This window comes from Rhea pennata, unplaced genomic scaffold (assembly GCF_028389875.1).
Source record: "Rhea pennata isolate bPtePen1 unplaced genomic scaffold, bPtePen1.pri scaffold_23_2, whole genome shotgun sequence".
Lineage (NCBI taxonomy): Eukaryota > Metazoa > Chordata > Aves > Rheiformes > Rheidae > Rhea > Rhea pennata.
The window spans coordinates 1645217-1664726 of NW_026907676.1; the positions used below are offsets into that span (position 1 = coordinate 1645217).

At 54.7% G+C, this 19510-nt stretch overlaps 1 protein-coding gene across 1 annotated transcript; it reads left to right on the forward strand.

Annotated features, from left to right (window-relative positions):
• Window positions 1-9003: 9003 nt before the first annotated feature.
• LOC134154333 (E3 ubiquitin-protein ligase Topors-like) lies at window positions 9004-13617 on the forward strand (the record flags this gene model as incomplete). The annotated part of the gene is made up of 3 exons (XM_062601083.1): window positions 9004-10273; window positions 12736-12908; window positions 13564-13617. Coding segments are annotated over 3 exons (1497 nt in total), but the record flags the coding sequence as incomplete, so codon positions are not given.
• Window positions 13618-19510: the final 5893 nt, after the last annotated feature.

Genomic DNA, 19510 nt, shown 5'->3' on the forward strand with positions numbered 1-19510 from the left:
ATGCACTGCTAATCTGTTCTGCACCGTGCACACGGGCTCAATCAACATCCTCATCAAAGATGCTCCTGTTCCTGACTCAAGACCAGCCCAGATGGAGTCTTTGGGGGCAGTGGGTGGTCTGCAGTCACTGTCCCTACAGGCAAACATTTTCAAGTTCATTCTCAAAGCTGCCCAAGCGATCACCTGCTTCTCCCCACTCCTCTCACTTGAGCTCAGTCACAACAAAAGCCAAACATCTCTGGAGGGTACATCCCTTGGGAGCTGGCTCTGGGTCAGCAGATCTGCTGGTGCCTGGGACATGCATGTTGCTATGGGACATCCTTTCTGGACCATATGGGATGGCCAGAGAAGCTGAAGAGCAGCATGGAGGATGCATGCACATCTTGCTGGAGCTGAGCTGAGCTGAGCTGTGCCATCCCCCTCCCTGATACAAAGGACAGACGAGGGACCAGCGTGTATGCACGCTGAGTGATCATGTCTGCACATCTCCCTCCTGAATGGGGAGAAGGGAGGGTGCAGTACTGTGGGGCAGCCAAGGAGCCCAGTTCAGTCCCTGCTCCTGTGACTGTGTGGGAATGTGGGAGCGCTTCAGAGCTCTGCCTGCTGTGCAGACAGCTCTGCCAGAGACCCCTGTGGCAGCGTTAGACCTTTATCTGCCCGGAGCACAACCTCAGCCGAGTGGGCAGTGCTCTTCCTCCAGTCTATGCTCGATCCTTGGCCTGACTTTTTGGCTGGAGAGCAGCTGAGACTGGAGATGGAGCAGGATGTCCTGTGTCACAGATGCAGCAGAGCTCCTGCTGGGACAGCAGGGTTCAGCAGCAGCAAGAGCTGCTGAGGGGTTGCAGCAGCAGGGCTCTTCCCCTGTGCAGAGACAGGAGCTGCCAGGTGCTGCAGTTGGGCTGACCACGGCCAGGGGAACCTGGGGGTATGCAAACATTTGTGCCGTGAGCTGGCACAGAGAACAAAAAGTTCAGGAGATGTAGAAATACCCAGTACATTTGTAGAGCAAAACTGAGTACCAGTCTCTGATCTGGGGCTCTTGTGAAGCCAAGGTTTTACAGTCAGGTTTCATCCTACCTGCTGCATCCCAGGAGAGTCACTGCAATTCTGCTGTGCCTTGGGCCCTTTCAGCAGGAAGGAGCTGATGCAGAGGAACATTCATTAGGGGTCCCAGGCAGATCTCTCCGTGCTCTTTCTCTTCCACAACACAGCCTGCTTTTTCTTTCCCTTTTACACCTCTCATTCCAAGCACCAGCTCCAAGAAATCTTTGGGAAATTAATCACAGCCACGGATTCCGCAGTTTTAACCATTCCAAAAAGGAAACCTTAATGGCAGCCCTAAAGAGGACACTTCAGGGAGGCTGGGTCCAAAGAGATCCATCCCTTCATGGCCTCCAGCACTTCACCTCAAGTCTTCAGCAGCTGCCACTGGCTTGGGAACAAGCGTCTCTCCTGGTTTAAACAATGTCATGCTTTATAAGAAACACCCTAGCAGAAACCTGAGCCCTTTGAAGGGACATCCCTAACAAGGAGAGGTGCCTGTGGAAATCCACATTGTGATACAGACCTCTGGAAAACATCCCCACGGGCTCATAACTGGAACCGCCCAACCAGTGGTCTAGGTGCCTTCAGGGTGTCTCCAGGCTGCTAAGGGCATTGCAGCATCAGCTGTGGCCCCTTGAAAAAACACAGTATGCAGTTATACAAAGATACACAGGCTTGGAGTGATCGGGTTCAGCTGCTGTCAACAGAGACTCTTTTTCTGCAGAATCCAATGACATGCATGTACCTGAGAAAGAGTCATCACTAGGATCGGAGCTGCTCCAGCCTCTAGGCTGAGGCAAAAAATATGAGATATCACCTTTAGAACACAGGGTGTCCTAATGCACTAGCAGTGGACTGAAGCTATTCTTCAAGTCCATATTTTCCACAGCAATATGTCAGCCTCCTGCCTTCCTCGGCCTGAATTTGCTCTGCCCTCTTCCCTTTTACGGGCAGTGTTGGTGACAGGCCTAACTGGTTCCCTGATAGAATAAAAGCAAGCTTCAGCACACCGTATGAATCACGTTGGTATGAATCACGAGGCCAATTAAGAAAATTTGAGAGCAGAAATCTCAACAGGACTGTTGACAGCTCACTTTGCATTCCACAGCACTAGAGCTCTGAATTCCTAAGAGCAGCCATCCCACCAATACGTGGGGAAAATAACCCAATTTACCCTTCTCTCTTCTTCAGCAGCAAAGGGGCTACTACCACCAAGACTACCCTCGCCACTACCACACCGGAGATGACTTCAGAAGCTATTACAATGCGTTTGTGTAGATCTTTATGAGCTGAAGCCTCCACTTTCTTCTTATCCCACCTGGAGGAGAAATACTACCATTCTGCGCATTAGAGTGGTAGACTCTGCATTACTCCTCACCTAATGGTGCCTCCAGATTTCCCAGGCAAGCTGAGGAGTTAACATGTCTGCCTGAGAGAAAACCCTGCAGCTGCAACGTTTTCTAGGTTCCACGAGGAACAGCGGGAACTCCCAGCTCCCTGCCAAGAAAGGCACTCCCAGCTCAGCACCCTAAGCCCAGCTCACAGAGGCAGGCTCTCTTGTGCTCCTGCTCTCTTGCTCAGGGACATTGGGGGCCCTGGCTGCAGAGAGGCACAGTTGCAGCTGGAACAGTACCAGCTGCACTTCCCAGCCCAGCAGTCACTGTGTGCTCTGGCTTCCCTAACACACAGGCATCACCTCACCTTCCTCCTCTCACAGCTCTTCCAGGGAACACTTGAATGCATCCAGGTTCCAGCACTGCTCTCTGGGGACTTTTGCATCCCCTCACAGCACCAAAGGCATGCAGCTAAGTGCGGGAAGCCCAGAAATAATCGTTACACCTACAAGCTGGTCCTCTAGCCTTGGCCAACAGAAAAATGCCCTTTAGGTCTCAGAGGCTCCCCTGAAGATGTATGTGAGCATCAACTGAGCTTTCACTGCCACATTCCTCCTACAAGCAGCACCATTGCTGCACTCACAGAATCTTCCAAAATGTGCACACTACCTTTCTGACAAGAGCAGGCTGCTCTACAAGACTCAGGAGAGAACTAGAATTCACATGGTGCTTTCCGAGGTTCGATTGGATGAGACCAAAGCGACACACCTGGGCTTCAGAATTAAAAGCACCAAACACACCAAGAGTCTTGCACAGGGTCTCCTCCTCCTGTCTCACTGCACATGAGGGTCCCCTTGCAGTTACACAGACTGCAACAACATCTGCCCCAGTAAATCACAAACAGCAGTAATTGCCACATACCAGAGATGAAAGGCCTCTCCAAAAAGCCACTGCTGGCTGGTCTTCCTATCTCCTAAGGAAGGAGCCCAGAGACACACAAGCAGTTAGAGGTATTACACCAGGTGACAAGGGACAGCAATTACCTGGCATCCCTCTTCCTTCTATACGCTTGGCTCCTCTATCGGAGACAAGCACTCTGTGACTGCCTCCTTCCCAAAACATCTTCCAAGATGTGCACAACATCTTCCAAGAAACTGGTGCAGACAGCAAAACCAGACAGACTGGATGATGAGAAACTTGCCTGTGCTCTTCCTGCTCACATGCCACTTTTTGGCATTTGGGGGGAGGGCAACTGTAAGAGGACATTGAAGGATTCACATCACAGAGGACAGGAAAAAGGGGCAGGCATTTCAGCTGGGGACAAAATCCTTCTGAGAAGCAAGTCCCATCATGCCAGGGAGCTTATCAGAAATTCCCCCTGCACTATTTTCCTCACAGCTTCTGAAAATCCCGCAGAATATTCAGATGCTTTATCTGGGAAGTTTCTCTCCAAGGATCTTCAGAGAAAGTAGTAAGTTACATTTCAAAGAATACAACACAAAAACAGAAAGGATTCTTTGTGCATGGAAATGCACAGAGACCATTAACCCACAGGATCCCTCCCAGGCTTTGAAGTCAGGAGCTACCTGAGAGGCAGGGTCACAAGTGTCTACAGGCACATCTACAACCAAATACAAATGAGAAGGTACCAGTGTGATTTTTCCAATATGATACAAACTGCAGGGAAGGCGAGTGGATCATGTCACTCCACAGGATGTACATGTGGGTCTAGATTCTCAAAGTTGCAGAGCAGAGCAGGCACCCTTTCAACTGGAACTGGCACCTCCCCAAATCCTGCATTGATGCAGGATTTTACATCCCTCAAAGATCAGCTGCACCAACAGCCTGGCCCTTGGTGCAGTGTCCCTGACAAGGAGGTCTCTAATGGGACACCAAAGAAGCCACAGCTGGAGAGGCAGCATTTTGCCCCAGCACACAAAACAGACCCTTTACACTTGCCTTGTACAAGAGCCCACCGGGCAGACAAAGCCTGAGTCCTAACTACCCCTGACTCTTCCTCTGGGCTTCATACCAAAGATGTTTGCTGGGTAACCTCGATTCATCTGGAGGGCAGACAGATATTACAAGAGAAAAGACGATTCGTGCCAGTATTGAATAGCCACACCTCACCTGTGCGATTCAGACCTCTCTCCAAAACCTCAGCTAGCTGAGAATCAGCAGAAGCCTCCCTCCAGCCACATCTGCAACTGGAGAAGAGATTTCCTTCACTTATGTATTCAGATATATGGCTTTGGAGTCACAAAAGTGATCACTGGAGTGCAAAGAGAAATTACGTAACATCACAAGCTGCTTCATTCAGGGAAAAAAGTATTAACTACTTGCCTGTAGCGTTCTGCAGAGAGGCCAAAACCTTGTCCAGACGAAAGGTTGGGAAAGCTTCACCTACAGGCGCATCTGCAATCAGAGAGGAGATTGGTTTTATGGTTCTATGTCCATAGAACCATTGGTTCTATGTCATGGTAGACATCTTTTGAGCTACCATCCAGATTACAGCACGGAAAAAAAATGTTTAAAAAAATCTTGTCCCTGGAAGCAAACAAAAACTGATTCCTTAACCCTGGGGTCCTGCAGAGGCTCCCAAACCTCATCCAGCTGAGCAGCCACATGTGCAGCATCCACAGGCACATCTGTAAGCCCCGAGGCACTGCCAGAGGCTGCTGGAGGGCTGCAGCAGAGCCAGCGACAGCCGCTCCTGTCTATGGCATAGCTCGGGGCAGCAGCAGGTTTGCAGGCAAAGCCAGTGCTGGGCTTAGCCCTGCTTTCCTCTTCCAGCCTCTTCAGGATGTCTGCTGCTGCACCAGCTCCCAAAAAGGCCCCGTGGGCCCCATGTCCCCTCCTGCCCTGCACCTCCACACTACCTTCCCACCACCTGCCTGCTGCAGGGGCCTATATTGGCTCCAGCACCAGCCCCAGCACCAGCACCAGTGGTGCTGCCAGCCAGGCCAGCGGTGCTGCTGTCTCTGTGCTGTCTGTCCACCCTACCTGGGCCCAGCGCTCCCTGCGCAGCAGCCTGCACATCCTGGGCACACAGAGAACCTTTCAAAGGTGAGAGAGTGCAGCCTTGCAAGGACCTAGGCTAAAACGTTCAGCTCCCATAGACACAATCTGTGAGGGCCCCACGCACTTCTATGGGCAGAGCTCTGGCAAGGAATCCCTCCCTTGACACTTGCACGCTGCCTGTAGTTCATCTCCCCCACAACCCCCCTCCACTAAGCATAGGAGCTTGGGGGGCGGATGTTGTTGTTGAAGACCAAGGCAAAGAAGGCACCGAGGACCTCACCTTTACCTGCCTTTGCTCTCTTTCTCCTACTACTCATGCAGTGACAGAAGATTTTCTTATTGCCCTTGGTACACCTCGCAAGGCTCAGCTCCAGATGAGCTTTCTCTTTCCTAAGGCCATGCCCACGTGCCTGGACAATGCTTCTAAACTCTTCCTCTGTAGCCTTGTCCCTTCTCTCTGCTCCTATCTCCCACGTGCTGCCTTTTTGCCTTCTAACTGCATCAGGAATTCGCAGTTTAGCAGCAGTGGTCTCCTGCTGTGCCCGTTCTCCTGAGCATGGGGCTGCACTCTTCTGGCACTTGGAGGCAGCTGCTTTTAAAGGCTTGCCAGCTTCCCTGCTCTCCTTCCCCCGTCAGAGCTGCCTCCCATGACATGCCCCTACCAGCTGCCTCAAGGAGGTGAAGTCTGCTCTCTCAAAGGCCACATCTCTACATTTGATACCGTCCTTCCCCACTGCCCTCAGCATCTTGAACCTCCAGGACTGCATGGCGACTACAGGCACCAGCACCTGCCCACCAGCATCCTGGGCTGCATTAGGTGTGCATTCACCTCCACGTGATTCTTCTCCTCTCCTCAGGCCCAGTGAGGCCACACCTGGACTACTGTGTGCAGTTCTGCCCTCCCCAGTACAGGAGAGACATGGCCATACTGCAGCAAGTCCAGCAGAGGGCCATGAAGATGATTACGGGACTGCAGCATCACATGCAGAGAGGCTGGGAGTGGTCAGCGTGGAGAAAAGAAGTCTCGGGGGGAATCTGATCAATGTGTTCCAACACATTGGAAGAACAGTGGATGGAGGCCGACTCTTCTCCCTGGGGCCCAGTGACAGGACAAGAGGCAATGGGCACAAACTGGCATCTAGGAAATTCTCTTGAAACACAAGGGACAGGTTTTTCACTCAGAGGGGGTGGTCAAACACTGCCCAGGTCACCCAGAGAGGTTGTGGGGTCTCTGCTGTTGAAGATACTGAAAACCTGACTGAATGCGACCCCAAGCAACCTGCTCTAGCTGACCCCCACCCTCTGCCGTTCCGTGGTTCCGTGACCCTGAGGTTGTTGATGTTCAAATCTCGAAACAAGCCTGAGTTCTCCCAGGCAGAGAGGACGCCACGCAGCAAGCTAGAAAGCTTCCTGGTCTTCAGAGGTATACAGGCAGTGTATTAAGAGAGAGCCAACAGGTAAATCTTCCTTTAAAATGCAGAATCACCCAGAACTCACTGAGGTCAAGGGCAGGTCCTCGCCACCTCCCTCTGCTCTGCAGGAAGCATGTCTGCTTGCCCTTAGATTGTTCTCGGTAGTTCTGTGTATCCCGCCCCACTTTCGCGCCTCAGCTATACATTACCTGACACCCCCATCCCCACCCCTGCCCCCTCCACAGGCAGCTCTGTCTGGTGAATGCTTCCCTTCCTCCTTCAGAAATGCTGGGCAATTCCACAGATTCATCCCGTATTTCTGCCTCTCCTCATGTTACCTCTGACGACTTCTCTGAATTCCAGATCGGTTGCGGCCTTATTCACACGGTTTGAGGTACCAAGCCACAGGTCGGATTTTCCCCTAACTGCAGCCTGTTCCCTTCACAGCCACACGCACATACACACAGGGCCCTCCAGCCTGACAGCACCGCGCGGAGAGCGCACCCGAACCCTTGGAGGAGCCGAGACGCACCTGCGTTCCCCACGCGCACTGCCCCCAGCAGAGAAGCCCATGGAGGTGGGTGCCATCCACTCTCACTGAGCAGCCCACAACTGACGGGACACGCGGAGCGACGGGGCTTGCTCTTATCGTGCTGAGAGAGGCCATCACACTGCCGCCTGCTGCCAAAGCCCCCGCCCTGCCCACTGTGAAGACACTGTCAGCTTGGGGAAGCTGCAGGGTCAGGAGAGGCCCCCGTTCTCTCCTCCAGCTCATCGCCTCTCCACCCTGCCTTGAAAAGAGCAGGGTCCAGAGCTGCCAGGGACAGGGGGTGTTGCTGAATTCTGCTGCCTTTGGCTGGATGGCAGTGCTGAGGGGCCCTCTCTCTGCCCAAAGAAGTAACATTGCTCCCTGACAGAGAACTCACATGTCTGGGCCTGAACCTTCAACCAGACAGCTCAGGAAGCACCCTGAAAGCTGTGGAAAAGCGCAAAGATCCAGGAAGGCTTGCCAAAGGTGTCCAAGCCCTGGCACCATGTCCTCTCCCAAAGGAACACTGGTCCTGTGGTCAGGGCGTCCTCTCTGTGCAGCTCAGGGCACCCTTGTGATGGCACCTCTGAGCTTCTGGGGCTGCTCTGCTCTCCGTGCAGCTCCCCAGGGGCAGAGTCCTGCCCAGCTTAGCTCACCCCCAGGCTGCTGATGAGCCTGTGTGCAAGACACAGCAGGAGCTCCGCTCACACATGCCACTCTCACGGGGGCTGGGATGTTTTGGGGCTAGCAGCAGCCCAGGGTGCTCAATTCCAAAGGTGCCTTCTGTCTTTCCCATACTCCCACTGGGCTCACTGAGCTGACAGCGAGGCTGTGCATCTATGGCCAGTGCTCTGTGGGCACCAAGAGGCTGCAGGGGTCTCTGGAAACACTCAGGCACCTCGCTGCCTCTTCCTCAGTGCCCACCGGCAGCTCTGCGCTGCACCTGGCAATGTCCCGCAGGCTAGGCTAGGCAAGGAAGGGGTGATGGAGAGTGGGCTTTGGGGAAGTGCTGAGTCCCAAGCAGCACAGCAATGCTTTTGAAGAGGAGAAGCAGAAAGGGCTGCGCTGAGGCTGGGTACCCAAGAATGGCAAGGCTGCCCGTCGTCCCCAGGCACAGTATGTTGGTTCCCCAGGTACCTGGCTGCTCCCAGTTCATCAAGGAAGAGTTGCTCTGAGGCATGACTGAATGCACGTGCCCACAGCCTCCCGTGTTCGGCTGATGAAAGTGGTATTGGTGCAAACAGGCCTCTCCTCTTTCTGAGGAAGGAGGCAGAGAGCTTCTGCACATCCTAGGCAGTTCCTGAGCCTGAACATTTTTCAGTGCCTTTCCTTGCTCTCTTCCTTAGTTGGCAGGAGCTTGACCCACAACACCTCCCTTTTTGAGGGCACCCAGGCTTTCCAGGTTATTAGCCCACCAGCGCCCACATTCTTTTGTCTCAGCTCCAAAGGTGCCTCCTCTGAGTTTCGGTGTGTGCCAATGGTTCTTCTGCACCCCCGCCTGCACCATAGTCCAGCCCCCACTTCACCCTCACAGTCTTCCTGACAAAGGGAATCATCTTGGCCTCTCTTTCTTCAGCAGAGCACAGCAGCAGCTGAGGCACCTGCCATGGATGGTAGTTCCTCATCCTCAGCTCTCCCCAGCCCTCTGCAGCACACCACACCAACACCAGCAGCTCCAGATGCTACATGTCCCATCTGTCTGGACACCTTAGACGACGTTGCCTACGTGAAACCCTGCTTCCACAAGTTCTGCTTTGGTTGTGTGCTCCGCTGGTCGAAAACAAAGGCCGAATGCCCCCTCTGCAAGCAGGTTTTCCAGTCTATTCTGCACACAGTGCTGGCAGAAGATGACTACCAGGAGTATGTCGTGAGGCCTCCCAAAGATAGCTCTGGTGCCAGGCGGCCGCGACAGAGAGCTCCTTGGCGCCCTGCCACCAGGAGGCACCGTCGCCCTGCAGCTCACCCACAGCAGCAGTCCCCTGCTCCTCAGATGCCATCCTCTGCCCAGGACGGCAGCAGCCTGGAGGGGCCTCCAAGCCACAGCAGGCAGAGGCAGAGAGCCGGGGGGCTGCGGGAGCCAAGCCAGAGGCTGTCTCTGCACAGGCAGGCCAGTGCTGAGAGCAGACCTCAGAGACATGTGCCAGCGACAGAGGAGGAGATGCTGAACTTCCGCCGTGCTCTGTACCGCACAGGGATGCGCGTGCAAAGGGTTCCCCATGGCGGCCACCCCCAAGACATCTCCGCAGAGTTCTTCTCCCGCAATCCGGACAGCATTCAGAGGTTGCTGCCCTGGCTCCAGCGCGAACTGGAGACTCCAGCGCGGACTCCAGTCCTCTTTGGAGTCCACCAGTCACTGATCACCATCACGGAGCTCATCGTCCTGACAAACCTCAGGAGGTATGACCTGGACAGTCAGGCCTTTGCTGACGACTTAGAGCTGCTGCTGCTGAGTCGCACCAGGCATTTCGTCCACGAGCTCATCAGCTTTGCCCAGTGCTCATGCACCATGGAGACCTACGACCAGCAGGCCATATATGATTGCCACTCTCACAGCCAGCACGAAGGAGGCCCCTCAGCATCATTAAGCCCAGCAGCTGCTGCGGGTACAGCCACGACTCCAGGGCCAGCCCAGAGTCCATCCCCAGCTGGCAGCCCTGGCTATACAACGCTTCCTGTCACCTCGTATGCAGGCCCCCGTGACATTGCCACAGCCACACAATCTCACCAAGATCTACAGACAAACTCTGACAACAGGGCAGCTCAAGCAGGAGGAGAAGCCCAGAGACAGTTGCCGGCTCCTGCCAACCCCCAGGACAGTGACTCCTCGTCAGACAGCTGTGTCCTTGTGGGATATTGGAAGCCCTCGGCAGAGAGAAGCCCTGAATGCATTGTGCTCTCCTCAGACTTGGAGCACTCAGCCCCAGCAGGGGAAGGTGACACAGGGCAGAAAGAGCAGCCACTCCACACACCCAGCTGCAGCCACAGCAAAGCCAGGGCGGGCAGCTCGCTAGTCTCTGCCATGCCAAACCAAACTAGCTGGAGCCACCCCAGCTGCTGCCCTGCTGCCTCCAGGGAGGAGAGAGAGCTCCAGCAGGGGCACATGGAGGACACGGCTGCTTGCGCTGTGCAGGGCTGCAGCCACGTCCCCTTTGCTGATGGCAGGGACAGGCAGCACTCACCCGGGAGGCCCCGGCTGCCCACCAAGAGGAAGGCAAGCAGCTCTGAGGCCTGTGTCCAGCCCAGCAAGAGGCACGCATGGCCTCAGCAGTAGGAGGGACAGTGGGACTGCCCAGCAGACAGTCAGCAAGCAGAGATGAGAGCAGTCCAAGAAGCCTGGGGAGATGAGGACTACAAAAGAACACCAAAGCAAGTGGAAAGGGGGCTGGAGTGCTGCACTCTGAGGGCTGTCTTCAGCACGACGAGCTCTGATAGTCAGTTGGTGAGTAGTGTCATCCTTGGTGGAGGGGGAACTGCAATGCTAGGGGCAAAGACTTGTTAAGGTCCTTCTCAATGAGCTGAAGAAGGGCGTGAAGGGCTCCTGGGGAAACCTTGGAGCACGAGCTGGGCTAGGCACTGGCAGGTGCAGAGCCCGCACACATGACCACCTCTGTCTGTCCCCACAGCTGTTAGTCGAGGAGCTGGCTGTCTAAAAGTACCTTTGGCAGGACACTGCAGCACCAGGTTTATAGAAAGACCAGCGCAATGCAGCTGGGTGCCATGACAAATGCTGAGCAGAGGGAACGTGTCAGAACATCCCCAAGCTGGGGATTCAGGGAGACCCTGAGGAGTCCCAGTGAGACAGTTTTCTCGTTGTCTGTGCCCTTTACACTAGTCTAAGAGATGAATGCCAACACCACTGGTTGGCATACAGCATCTGGGCCCTGCAACATGGGCTCTCCTACTGCAGGATTTGTGTTTTCAATGGACACAGACCACTACTGTGCTGTCCAGGAGCCCCAGACGGACACGTGAGGATCGATGGCAGAGAGCAGTAAAAGGCTGTGCCAAGAGAGCAGCTGAGCACCGAGAGAGCAGGTCCTGTCTGGAAGCAAAGTCCCACGGCTGTGCGATGTCCCCAACATCTCCCTCCTCCATACCGGAGCTGACTTCTAAGAGGTTCCTCAGCATGACTCACTTGCCTCCTGTCACCCTCTGCTCTCCCTCAGCAGGCAAAGGAACGACACCCCGACTCCTGTCCTTCCCTGCTCTGTCTGGTGTTCCTGCTGGTGCCTTGTTTGTAGGAGCTCTGCACACCCATTGGAAGCTGGACAGAGGCAGGTAAGTGCGGTGGGAGAATTATGTGCACTGAGCTGCTTCGGGTAGGAATGGTTTGGATTGGGGTTTGGGTTTAGGTTGCCTCCACGTTTTGCTCCTTTCACTCTCACCCCACCTGCCCATGGGATTTTATCTCCTTGTGTGTTTTAATTCTTCCCCTTTGTGCTGTTGCTGTGCAGTGCAAGCCACGGTGTTGGAGCGGGAGCTACCTTCCAGGTAAGAAGCTGGCACTGGCTCTCTTCAGCAGTGCTCTTGCTCTTGTTCATTTCAACTCCCTTAAGCCATGTAGCATGGGAGCTGCTGGAGAGCTGCCAGAGCTCAGGACACAAGAAGATTGCCTTCAGTTGCCTCGCTCTCCTCTGCTTGGAGGCAGAGCTAGCAGCACCAGGACATGACAACTTCACAACCCCACTTGGAAGCTTCTTTTAAGCAGCCGCAAGATCATCTCCGGGAGGTGCATCACCTCAGCACGTCCAATGGCGCCTGTGAACTGGGCTGCAGCCCTGGTGAGTATGGCTTTGGCTGTGGGAGTTGGCAGGGTTGAGCAATGCAGGCTCTGGCACTCTCTCCCCAGGGCCCCTGCAATGAGGTGAGGAAATGCATGGCGTCTCTGATGTCTCCTCCCAGGGCCACCCTGCAGATCTGCAAGAGCAGATCACGCTGCCTGACCCCTGCTCATCTTTCTCACAGGCACTTCCCCACCCCCATGCTCCCGGTGTCACCTCAGCACAAGGCTGGGGGGAAGCTTCCAGCATGAGCCCTTGTGCTGTTATGATGGAGAGCAGGCAGGTTGCTGAGAGCAGTGGGCAGCAGAGAGGCTGGTGCCAGATCAGGTGCAGACAGGAGCGTTGGCAGCTGGGCTGTAGGAAGGGCGGCCTGGGGAAAGCAGAGTGAGCTGCTGGGGGATGAGGGCTTCGTGATGGCGTGCCTGGCTTCAGGTCGCGGGTGGACAATTCCAACTGTTTGCTTTCCTGTCTCCTGCCCAGCACCATCTTTCCATGCCATCTGCGTGGCTCCTAGGGCTTCTGTCTCCCTTCTATGACTCACACGTGCTTTACTCTGGGGACGATGAAGCGTGTCCCACGTGAGCGAACGCTGACCTGTCCGGTTCTTCTCCCAGCCTGCATTGCATCACCCACCTCGCGCACGGTGAAGTCCAAGGTGCTCTTGAGGTGCGTGAACAAAAGGCCATGGGCTGATAGGATGCGGCTGGAGAGACCCTGCAGAATGAGTCCATATTTCCCACTGCCAGCGACATTCCTGCGCATTCCACACCACAAGTTTCATGGGCAGGTACTTTGCAGAGCCCTAACCTTCCCACACAAGGATTTGGGCATGACTACGTTGGGAGGGGGTACATCCATTTGTGATGTTGCACAGCTTTGGGGACCAGGCACTCTCCCCACATCGTCATGCAGTGCCCCACAGCCTGGCTCAGAGGAGCTCATCTCTTTGCCTTTAGGGTGGTGGAAACAGACGGCACTAGGAGACCAGGCCCAAGATGCTGTGGCTGAACTACTTGCTGGAATATTGTTCCCATTTACCATAGAAGGGAATAGGGGAGTGGCAGTATGTACCTTTAGCGTCTCAGTAGGGTACTGGATTCTTGGTCTTCAGGGCCATCAGAGTTCAAAAGAGTAAGTGGTATGCAGAAAAGAGAGGGGGGCAGATGACAGCCTCCGTTTCCAGCTTCATGCATGTACCACTGTTGGCTCGACCCAATTTACCTCTGAAAGTGGCCAGCTTACTGGTGGAAGTGCCAGCAGAATCAAACAACTTAGCTCCCTAGCTTTGGTGAATGAATTTAATTGACGTTCCATTTCCAAAGGGGACCTGAGAAGCGTAAAACTCTCAGCTCCTTTGCACACCACTTGTGCTTGCAGGATGGGCAGCTGCACCTCAGTCTGACAGGCAGTGGGGTAAACTCTCCAGGGGGTCTGTCTCCCAGCAAGTTTTGGAGCCTCTAGAGAGCCCTGTGGATCTCAAGGTGGACAAGGCCTAGTGCACCTTGTGTCTTCAGCTGTGGGCTTGTGGAGTAGGGGAACAACACTTTGGCAGCTGCTGCTTCTCTGCAATGATGGTAAATGGAGCACAAAGAGAGTCATCCACAGGCGGATATCTGCATCACAAGGGTCTAAGGCTGCACAGGATGAATGCAGCACTCGCTGGGGGGTGATGTTAGCTTTCCCAGGGAGATTTGTGCCCTTTTTCTCTTCTGCTCTTCCACCAGAAATGATGCCAAAGAGAAACCTTCAAGTGGCAGCCTCTGAGATTTTTCCTTCCTACAAACTGAGCCCAGCCAAGAGCTTCACTGAGCCCAGCTCCATGTTTGTGCCTGCCGCGTAACTCTTTGCTGCAAGTGGGGAAATGCAACCACCACAAGCATCTACAAAATGACAGCAGGATGACACTTCCATTTCCAGGGCCTACGTAGACAGATAAGCCCAGGGAGCAGCTGCACTGGAAAGGCTGTCTGACACTGACAGAGCAACTCAGCACTGCAACAGCCATCAACCTCATACCAGACCTCTGCTGTGCCAGCTAGTCTACAAACACACTGTCTCTGCCCCACACAGCTGCCTCGTCTGCTACATGCAACCAAGAGCCAGCAAGAAGATGGGTCTGCAGGACACTGGCCACTCACACTCCCCAGGCACTGCTCTGCTCACTGCCTTCCCGTCCCTCCAAAACACAGGCACACAGGGAAACTCTTGTGCTAACATCACAAGGTGGCCAAGGCACTCTAGGCTCACAGGGCATGTGCAAATGATCAGCACAAGATCAAGCACAAAGCTGGCAATGCTCCTGTTTTCAGAGGGGAGGATTCTGCTTTCTTCAGGCAGAGCAGGCTGCTACTTTCCACCCCCACACCCTCAGGAACCTCCACCTACTCAGGGCAGGGATGGGGTTTTTCTATAATAATACAACGCTACAGATATAACGTAGAAACATTTGAGAGTCCTTAAGGCCTCCTGAGATTGAGGCCTCCTGAGACCAAAGTAACCTCGCTTCCTTTCCTTTAGTTACTTGGACAAGAAGTCCCTGTGAAGGGAAAAAGTGTGCAGAGGCTTTGAAATGAGGCCCAAGCAAGCAGACAGCCCCAGCCTGGCGGTCTGCTGAAATGCCACCTGTCTGGCTGCACGGGCTTTGCAGCAGCACTCTGAGCTCCACAGCTGCATTCACAACCTGACCCTGGGCACATCTTCACCCCTCACAGAGACAGGAACCCAACAACTGTGAGACATCCTCAATTTCAAGCTACAGAGGCTTTGGGACACTCACACAAATATGTGGCACCACAACCTTCTTGGAAAAGGAGGGAACACAGTAGCATTTGCAGAGCAAGCTGGCACTAACAGCATTTGTGCGATGCAGAAGTTGCAGCACAGCGGACGTGAACCTACACCCCAAGTCACCCATGGAAGCCAGGCGCACTTACAGAAGCCTTCACATCCACTCGTAGTAGCCTCACCTCATTCAGCACCTCACGTCTTGCAGCTGCTTTCACAGACAGATCACAATGGTGGCAAAGATGTTGACAGGTACAGGCACACACCCTGGCATCCTGCCTCCATCCTCAGCAGTTCTAGGACTACACCAGCAACATACTGGACTGGAGTAACCTAGAAAGAAAGAGAAAATCAGCGTGTTACTGTCAGTTCTGCTGGCCTTCCACAGTCGCAACAGTCGGTGGCAAATGTCTCCCCTCTGCGCTGAGCTGTATTTCTGAGAGCACAGCCTGTGGGGCCACTGAAAGCTTCTACTCCTCTTTTTGGCACAGCTGAGACCATGTCTGTATATCGGGTCCCCTCTGGACACCCCAGTTCTGCAAAGGCACAAACACACAGCAGGGGGTCCAGCACAGGGACCCCAAGACAGTCAAGGCCTGGAGCATGGGGCATACAGGTAGAGGCTGAGAGAGCTGGGATTCTTAAGCCTAGACAAGACAAAGCCAAGAGGGACACGCATGCTGTGCACAGCTGGCTTATGGAGGGCACAGACAAAACAGAGATGGATTTTTTTGGAGGTGCACACTGAGAGCATGAGAGGCCACAGGGACAAATTGGACAATGGCAAATTCTTCTTACATATTAAGAACCCTTGTTCTCCAGGAGGGTGGCCAAACTGTGGCACAGGGATCCAGGCACGTCCCCACATCTCCATCCAGGCAGATAATCAAAACTCTACTGAGAAAGGCCCAAATAGACCTGCTCCACTGGGACCTGCCTTCAGCAGGCCGTTAGATCCCTATCTCCAGATGTCTCCCCATTGCAGGCTCAAGGCATCTGCTGTTCTCAGACTCCTTCCAAAGGCAACAGTGGCTTTGCAGATGCTGCCTCCACCACTGACCAAGGACAGAAAGCCTTGAAGGAGTGAGAAGATTGCTTTCTCCAGGGGAAACGGTAAAATCTCAAAGTCTCAGGAAAGCACAAGACCTTCAAAAACTGCAAGCCTGAACCTCAGCTGACAGAAATCACCAAACTGTAAGCATCTCTGGCTCACACCAGGATGCTCTAAGGTCAGAGCACGGTCACCAAGAGTCCTCACCCACGTTTCCCAGAAGGACACAGTGATCGCAGGCTGGGCTCTAGGAGCACAGCACTGCTCTGTCCAGACACCTCCTCCCATGGCTGAGCACCAAACCACTGGGGCCACCACACAGCTCCAACACAGCCCCTTGACAGTCAGCTCCCAAGAACATACCTGCCTGCCTCCAACAACCATCTTGCCAGAAGGCCTTCACTCCTTCAAAGAGCTTACGGCATTCCCTTGCCCACTTCCCAACAAGCATCCCCCGCCTGCTCCTCCTCTCTCAGCAAACACTGCTGCAGATAAAAGATTTCATCAGGAAAAGCAAACAAGAGGCAAGGAAGGAAAAAGCAGGCTTTGTTTGCATCTCAGAACAAGGAGAAACACTCCAGGTCCTTTAGGCAGCATCCTACCTGCACATCCTGGCAAGAGCTTAGCAAGCTCAAGGCCTGGACCTCAGCGCACTGAGGGCAGCAGTCTCCCAGCATCTCTGGCCCATGACACCACAGCAGCCTCGGTCCTTTGAGCAAACACCTCCTTACTTCACAGGGCTCCTCAGCTCCCCAACCTGGCAGCACTCCTCCTGCACTGTACTGCTCTCTCCAGCTACCTTCCTCCATGCTGAGCACCGAGATATTGCAGCTACCACCCAGCCCCACCACAGGCCATGCCTGCACAGGGATGCAAACCGCATTCATCGCCCCTCGCCTCTAAAAAGGGTTGTCAGCCAACATCCACAATTGTATCAGCGACACACACAGCACTGCACCACATATGACAGCTGGCAGGGCACCCCTATGTGCCCCACAACACACAAAGCCCAACTCTACATCCTTCAACTCCCTTCTGCTCCTCCAAGGCCTTGCAACAGGCACTACCTACCTCTCAGCATCCACTCACAGCCCAGGGCCTGCTCACTTCCCACCTCCAGAAAGCACAGAGCAAGGGGCTCTCACAAGGGAGGAGCAGGCCAGCTCTTGCCTCTTGCTTGTGTCTCAGCTACCATGAAAATGAAATCTCTTTGAAAATGGGGCCCATAACTTTGGGGGGATGACATTCCTTCATTTCCCTCCAACACCCTTTGCACTCCTTCTCCAGTGACTGCATACTCGGACAGAAACTCAGAGACCTCTAACGTGTTACACTTCCAAATGCGTCATAAAAGCAGGTGGACACCTAAAAGACAGGCACAGCATTCAGACCTTGCAGGAAAATCTCACAGCCTCCCTACTGTTTCAACAGGGGGAATTTCTAAAGCACACACACACACACCCTGGGAATCAGAGATTACTAATATCATTGTGCACATCAGCACTAGATTCATTTAGCAGCTTCAAAACTCTACTTGGACTCTAGCTGACCAGGAATGGGCTGCAAGACTCTACTCAGCAAGAAGTACAAAGTCAAACTGCATGTCCACATTCACCAGAGAACATCATCTGCATTTTAAACGTAGCAGGACTAACACAGGATGATGGAGTGGAACAGAATTTGTGACAGATGGTATGGAGCAAATACTTCTCCTTGACTGAGTAGCTGCAGTTCCATATTGCTGCAGAGCTCTGCAGGGGTCAACTCCTACCCTGGGCACAAAACCAGGAGTCACCTCACCACCACCATCCAGGCCATGTTGCTTCTCCTGACCTGTCGGCTGCTCACAGAGAGGGGACCTCACAAGTGCAAACCCCCAACACATGCCTGCTGCTGCTATGGCCTTCAGGGACAGAAATTTCCTCAAAGTAACTTCCCCTGCCACGAACCACTGCTGCCCTAGCAGGGACTTGGACAAGAGACCTCACACTCAATGCCCAGGCCTAACTGCCTGCTGCCGGTCTATCAGGGACTCAGAAAGATGGGACCTCACAGTCACCTGCACAACCAGGTCTCTGTCTTTCTTTGGCCAAGAAGATTCTGAGGCAAAAATTACCTCACTAGAACTTCCTCAGCCATGAGACAAATCCTGGCTGATCAGCTGCTCAGGCAGAAATGATCTCAAAAACACACAGCCCTGCCGCAGACCTGCTGATGGCCGTGGTCACAGCCCCAACAGCCTCTTCGGGAGCTCCTGCAGGAAAGCAGCCCCCTCGCCAGAACCGCTGCCCCTGCTGCAGCGAGAGGGCACCCGCCGGCATTTGAACGCACCCGCAGCCCCCACCAGCCCCACTCGCACCCGCTCTCACTCCCGCTCACTTCTCGCCTGCTTCGCTCCCTCCCTTCTCGCACCTCTCTCTTCTCTTGGCCTTGTCCCACTCTAGACTACGATTGGCTGAGACAGCCGTCATTCCAATCCATCCCCACCCTCCTCCTCAGGACAGCCAATAGGAGGGCCGCACTCAGGCGATGCCATGGCAACGCTGCACCCTCCTGCCCTGGCAGCCAGCTCTGCCCCCTCCCCTTCCATGCGGGACGGCGTCATCTTGTGGTCGGCAGCGCGAGGTGCAGCGGGGCCTCAGGGCAGCCTGGCGCTGGGTGCCCGGGCAGTGCAGGGCCCTGGGCCCGGCCGCTCTGCTGCAGGGGCCCCGTGGGGCTTCTTGCTGCCCTGTGCCCTGGGGGCCGTACTGGGCTTGGAGGGCAGCCCTGGGTGCTGTGCTGGTGCCAGCCCTGGTGCCGGCGGTGGGGCCCTGGGAATGGCTGGGGTGCCGGAGTCTGTGGGCAACGTGCTGCTGCCGCCAGGGCAGGGCAGTGTCCTCTCGGCCCTCGTGCCCCAGCCTCTTCCCCAGGGTAGCCCCAGGGCTTGGCAGCCCTCCCACTGCACCTGGCAGGGCTGGGCCATGGCCAAGCAGGGGCTGCTCTGTGTGGGGCCGGGCTGTACCCCGAGGGGTCGCTCCAGAGGGCTGAGGAGCCCCATGGGGGCAAAGGGCAGTGAGGCTGGGGACCAGCTCTGAGCCTGCTGGTGCCAGGGAGTGGAGGTGTGCGGTCGTGAAGGGACTGGGGGAGATGGCTCTTTTGGGCTTACTGCAGCACTTCACCCCATAGCTCAGAGAAAAATCCTTGGGTCAGTCAGGACTTGGCAGTGGGGACCGTGCCTCCACCTGTTTCCAAGGTGCTCTCCCAAATAGGCTTTCTTTTGCATGCAGATGTTTTGAGTCCAATCTGCGCAAGGACACAGGCTATGACCATCTCGAGATGGCTTCTCTGAGCCCAAAACATGCTGTACCAACTTGTACCAAGCATGAAAGGAACAGAGGTCCTCTCAAACAGGCAGGGGACCTGGGGTCATTACAACGTGGTTTCCTTATTGTACATGGACATTTCAGCAGGTTCTTGAGAGCCCCATGAGAGCAGCAGGCTGCCCCAGCCTCTGGGATGCAGGACCCCAATTCTTCTCAGAGCCAGGTCGCAAATGGGGACACGATCCATGGAAA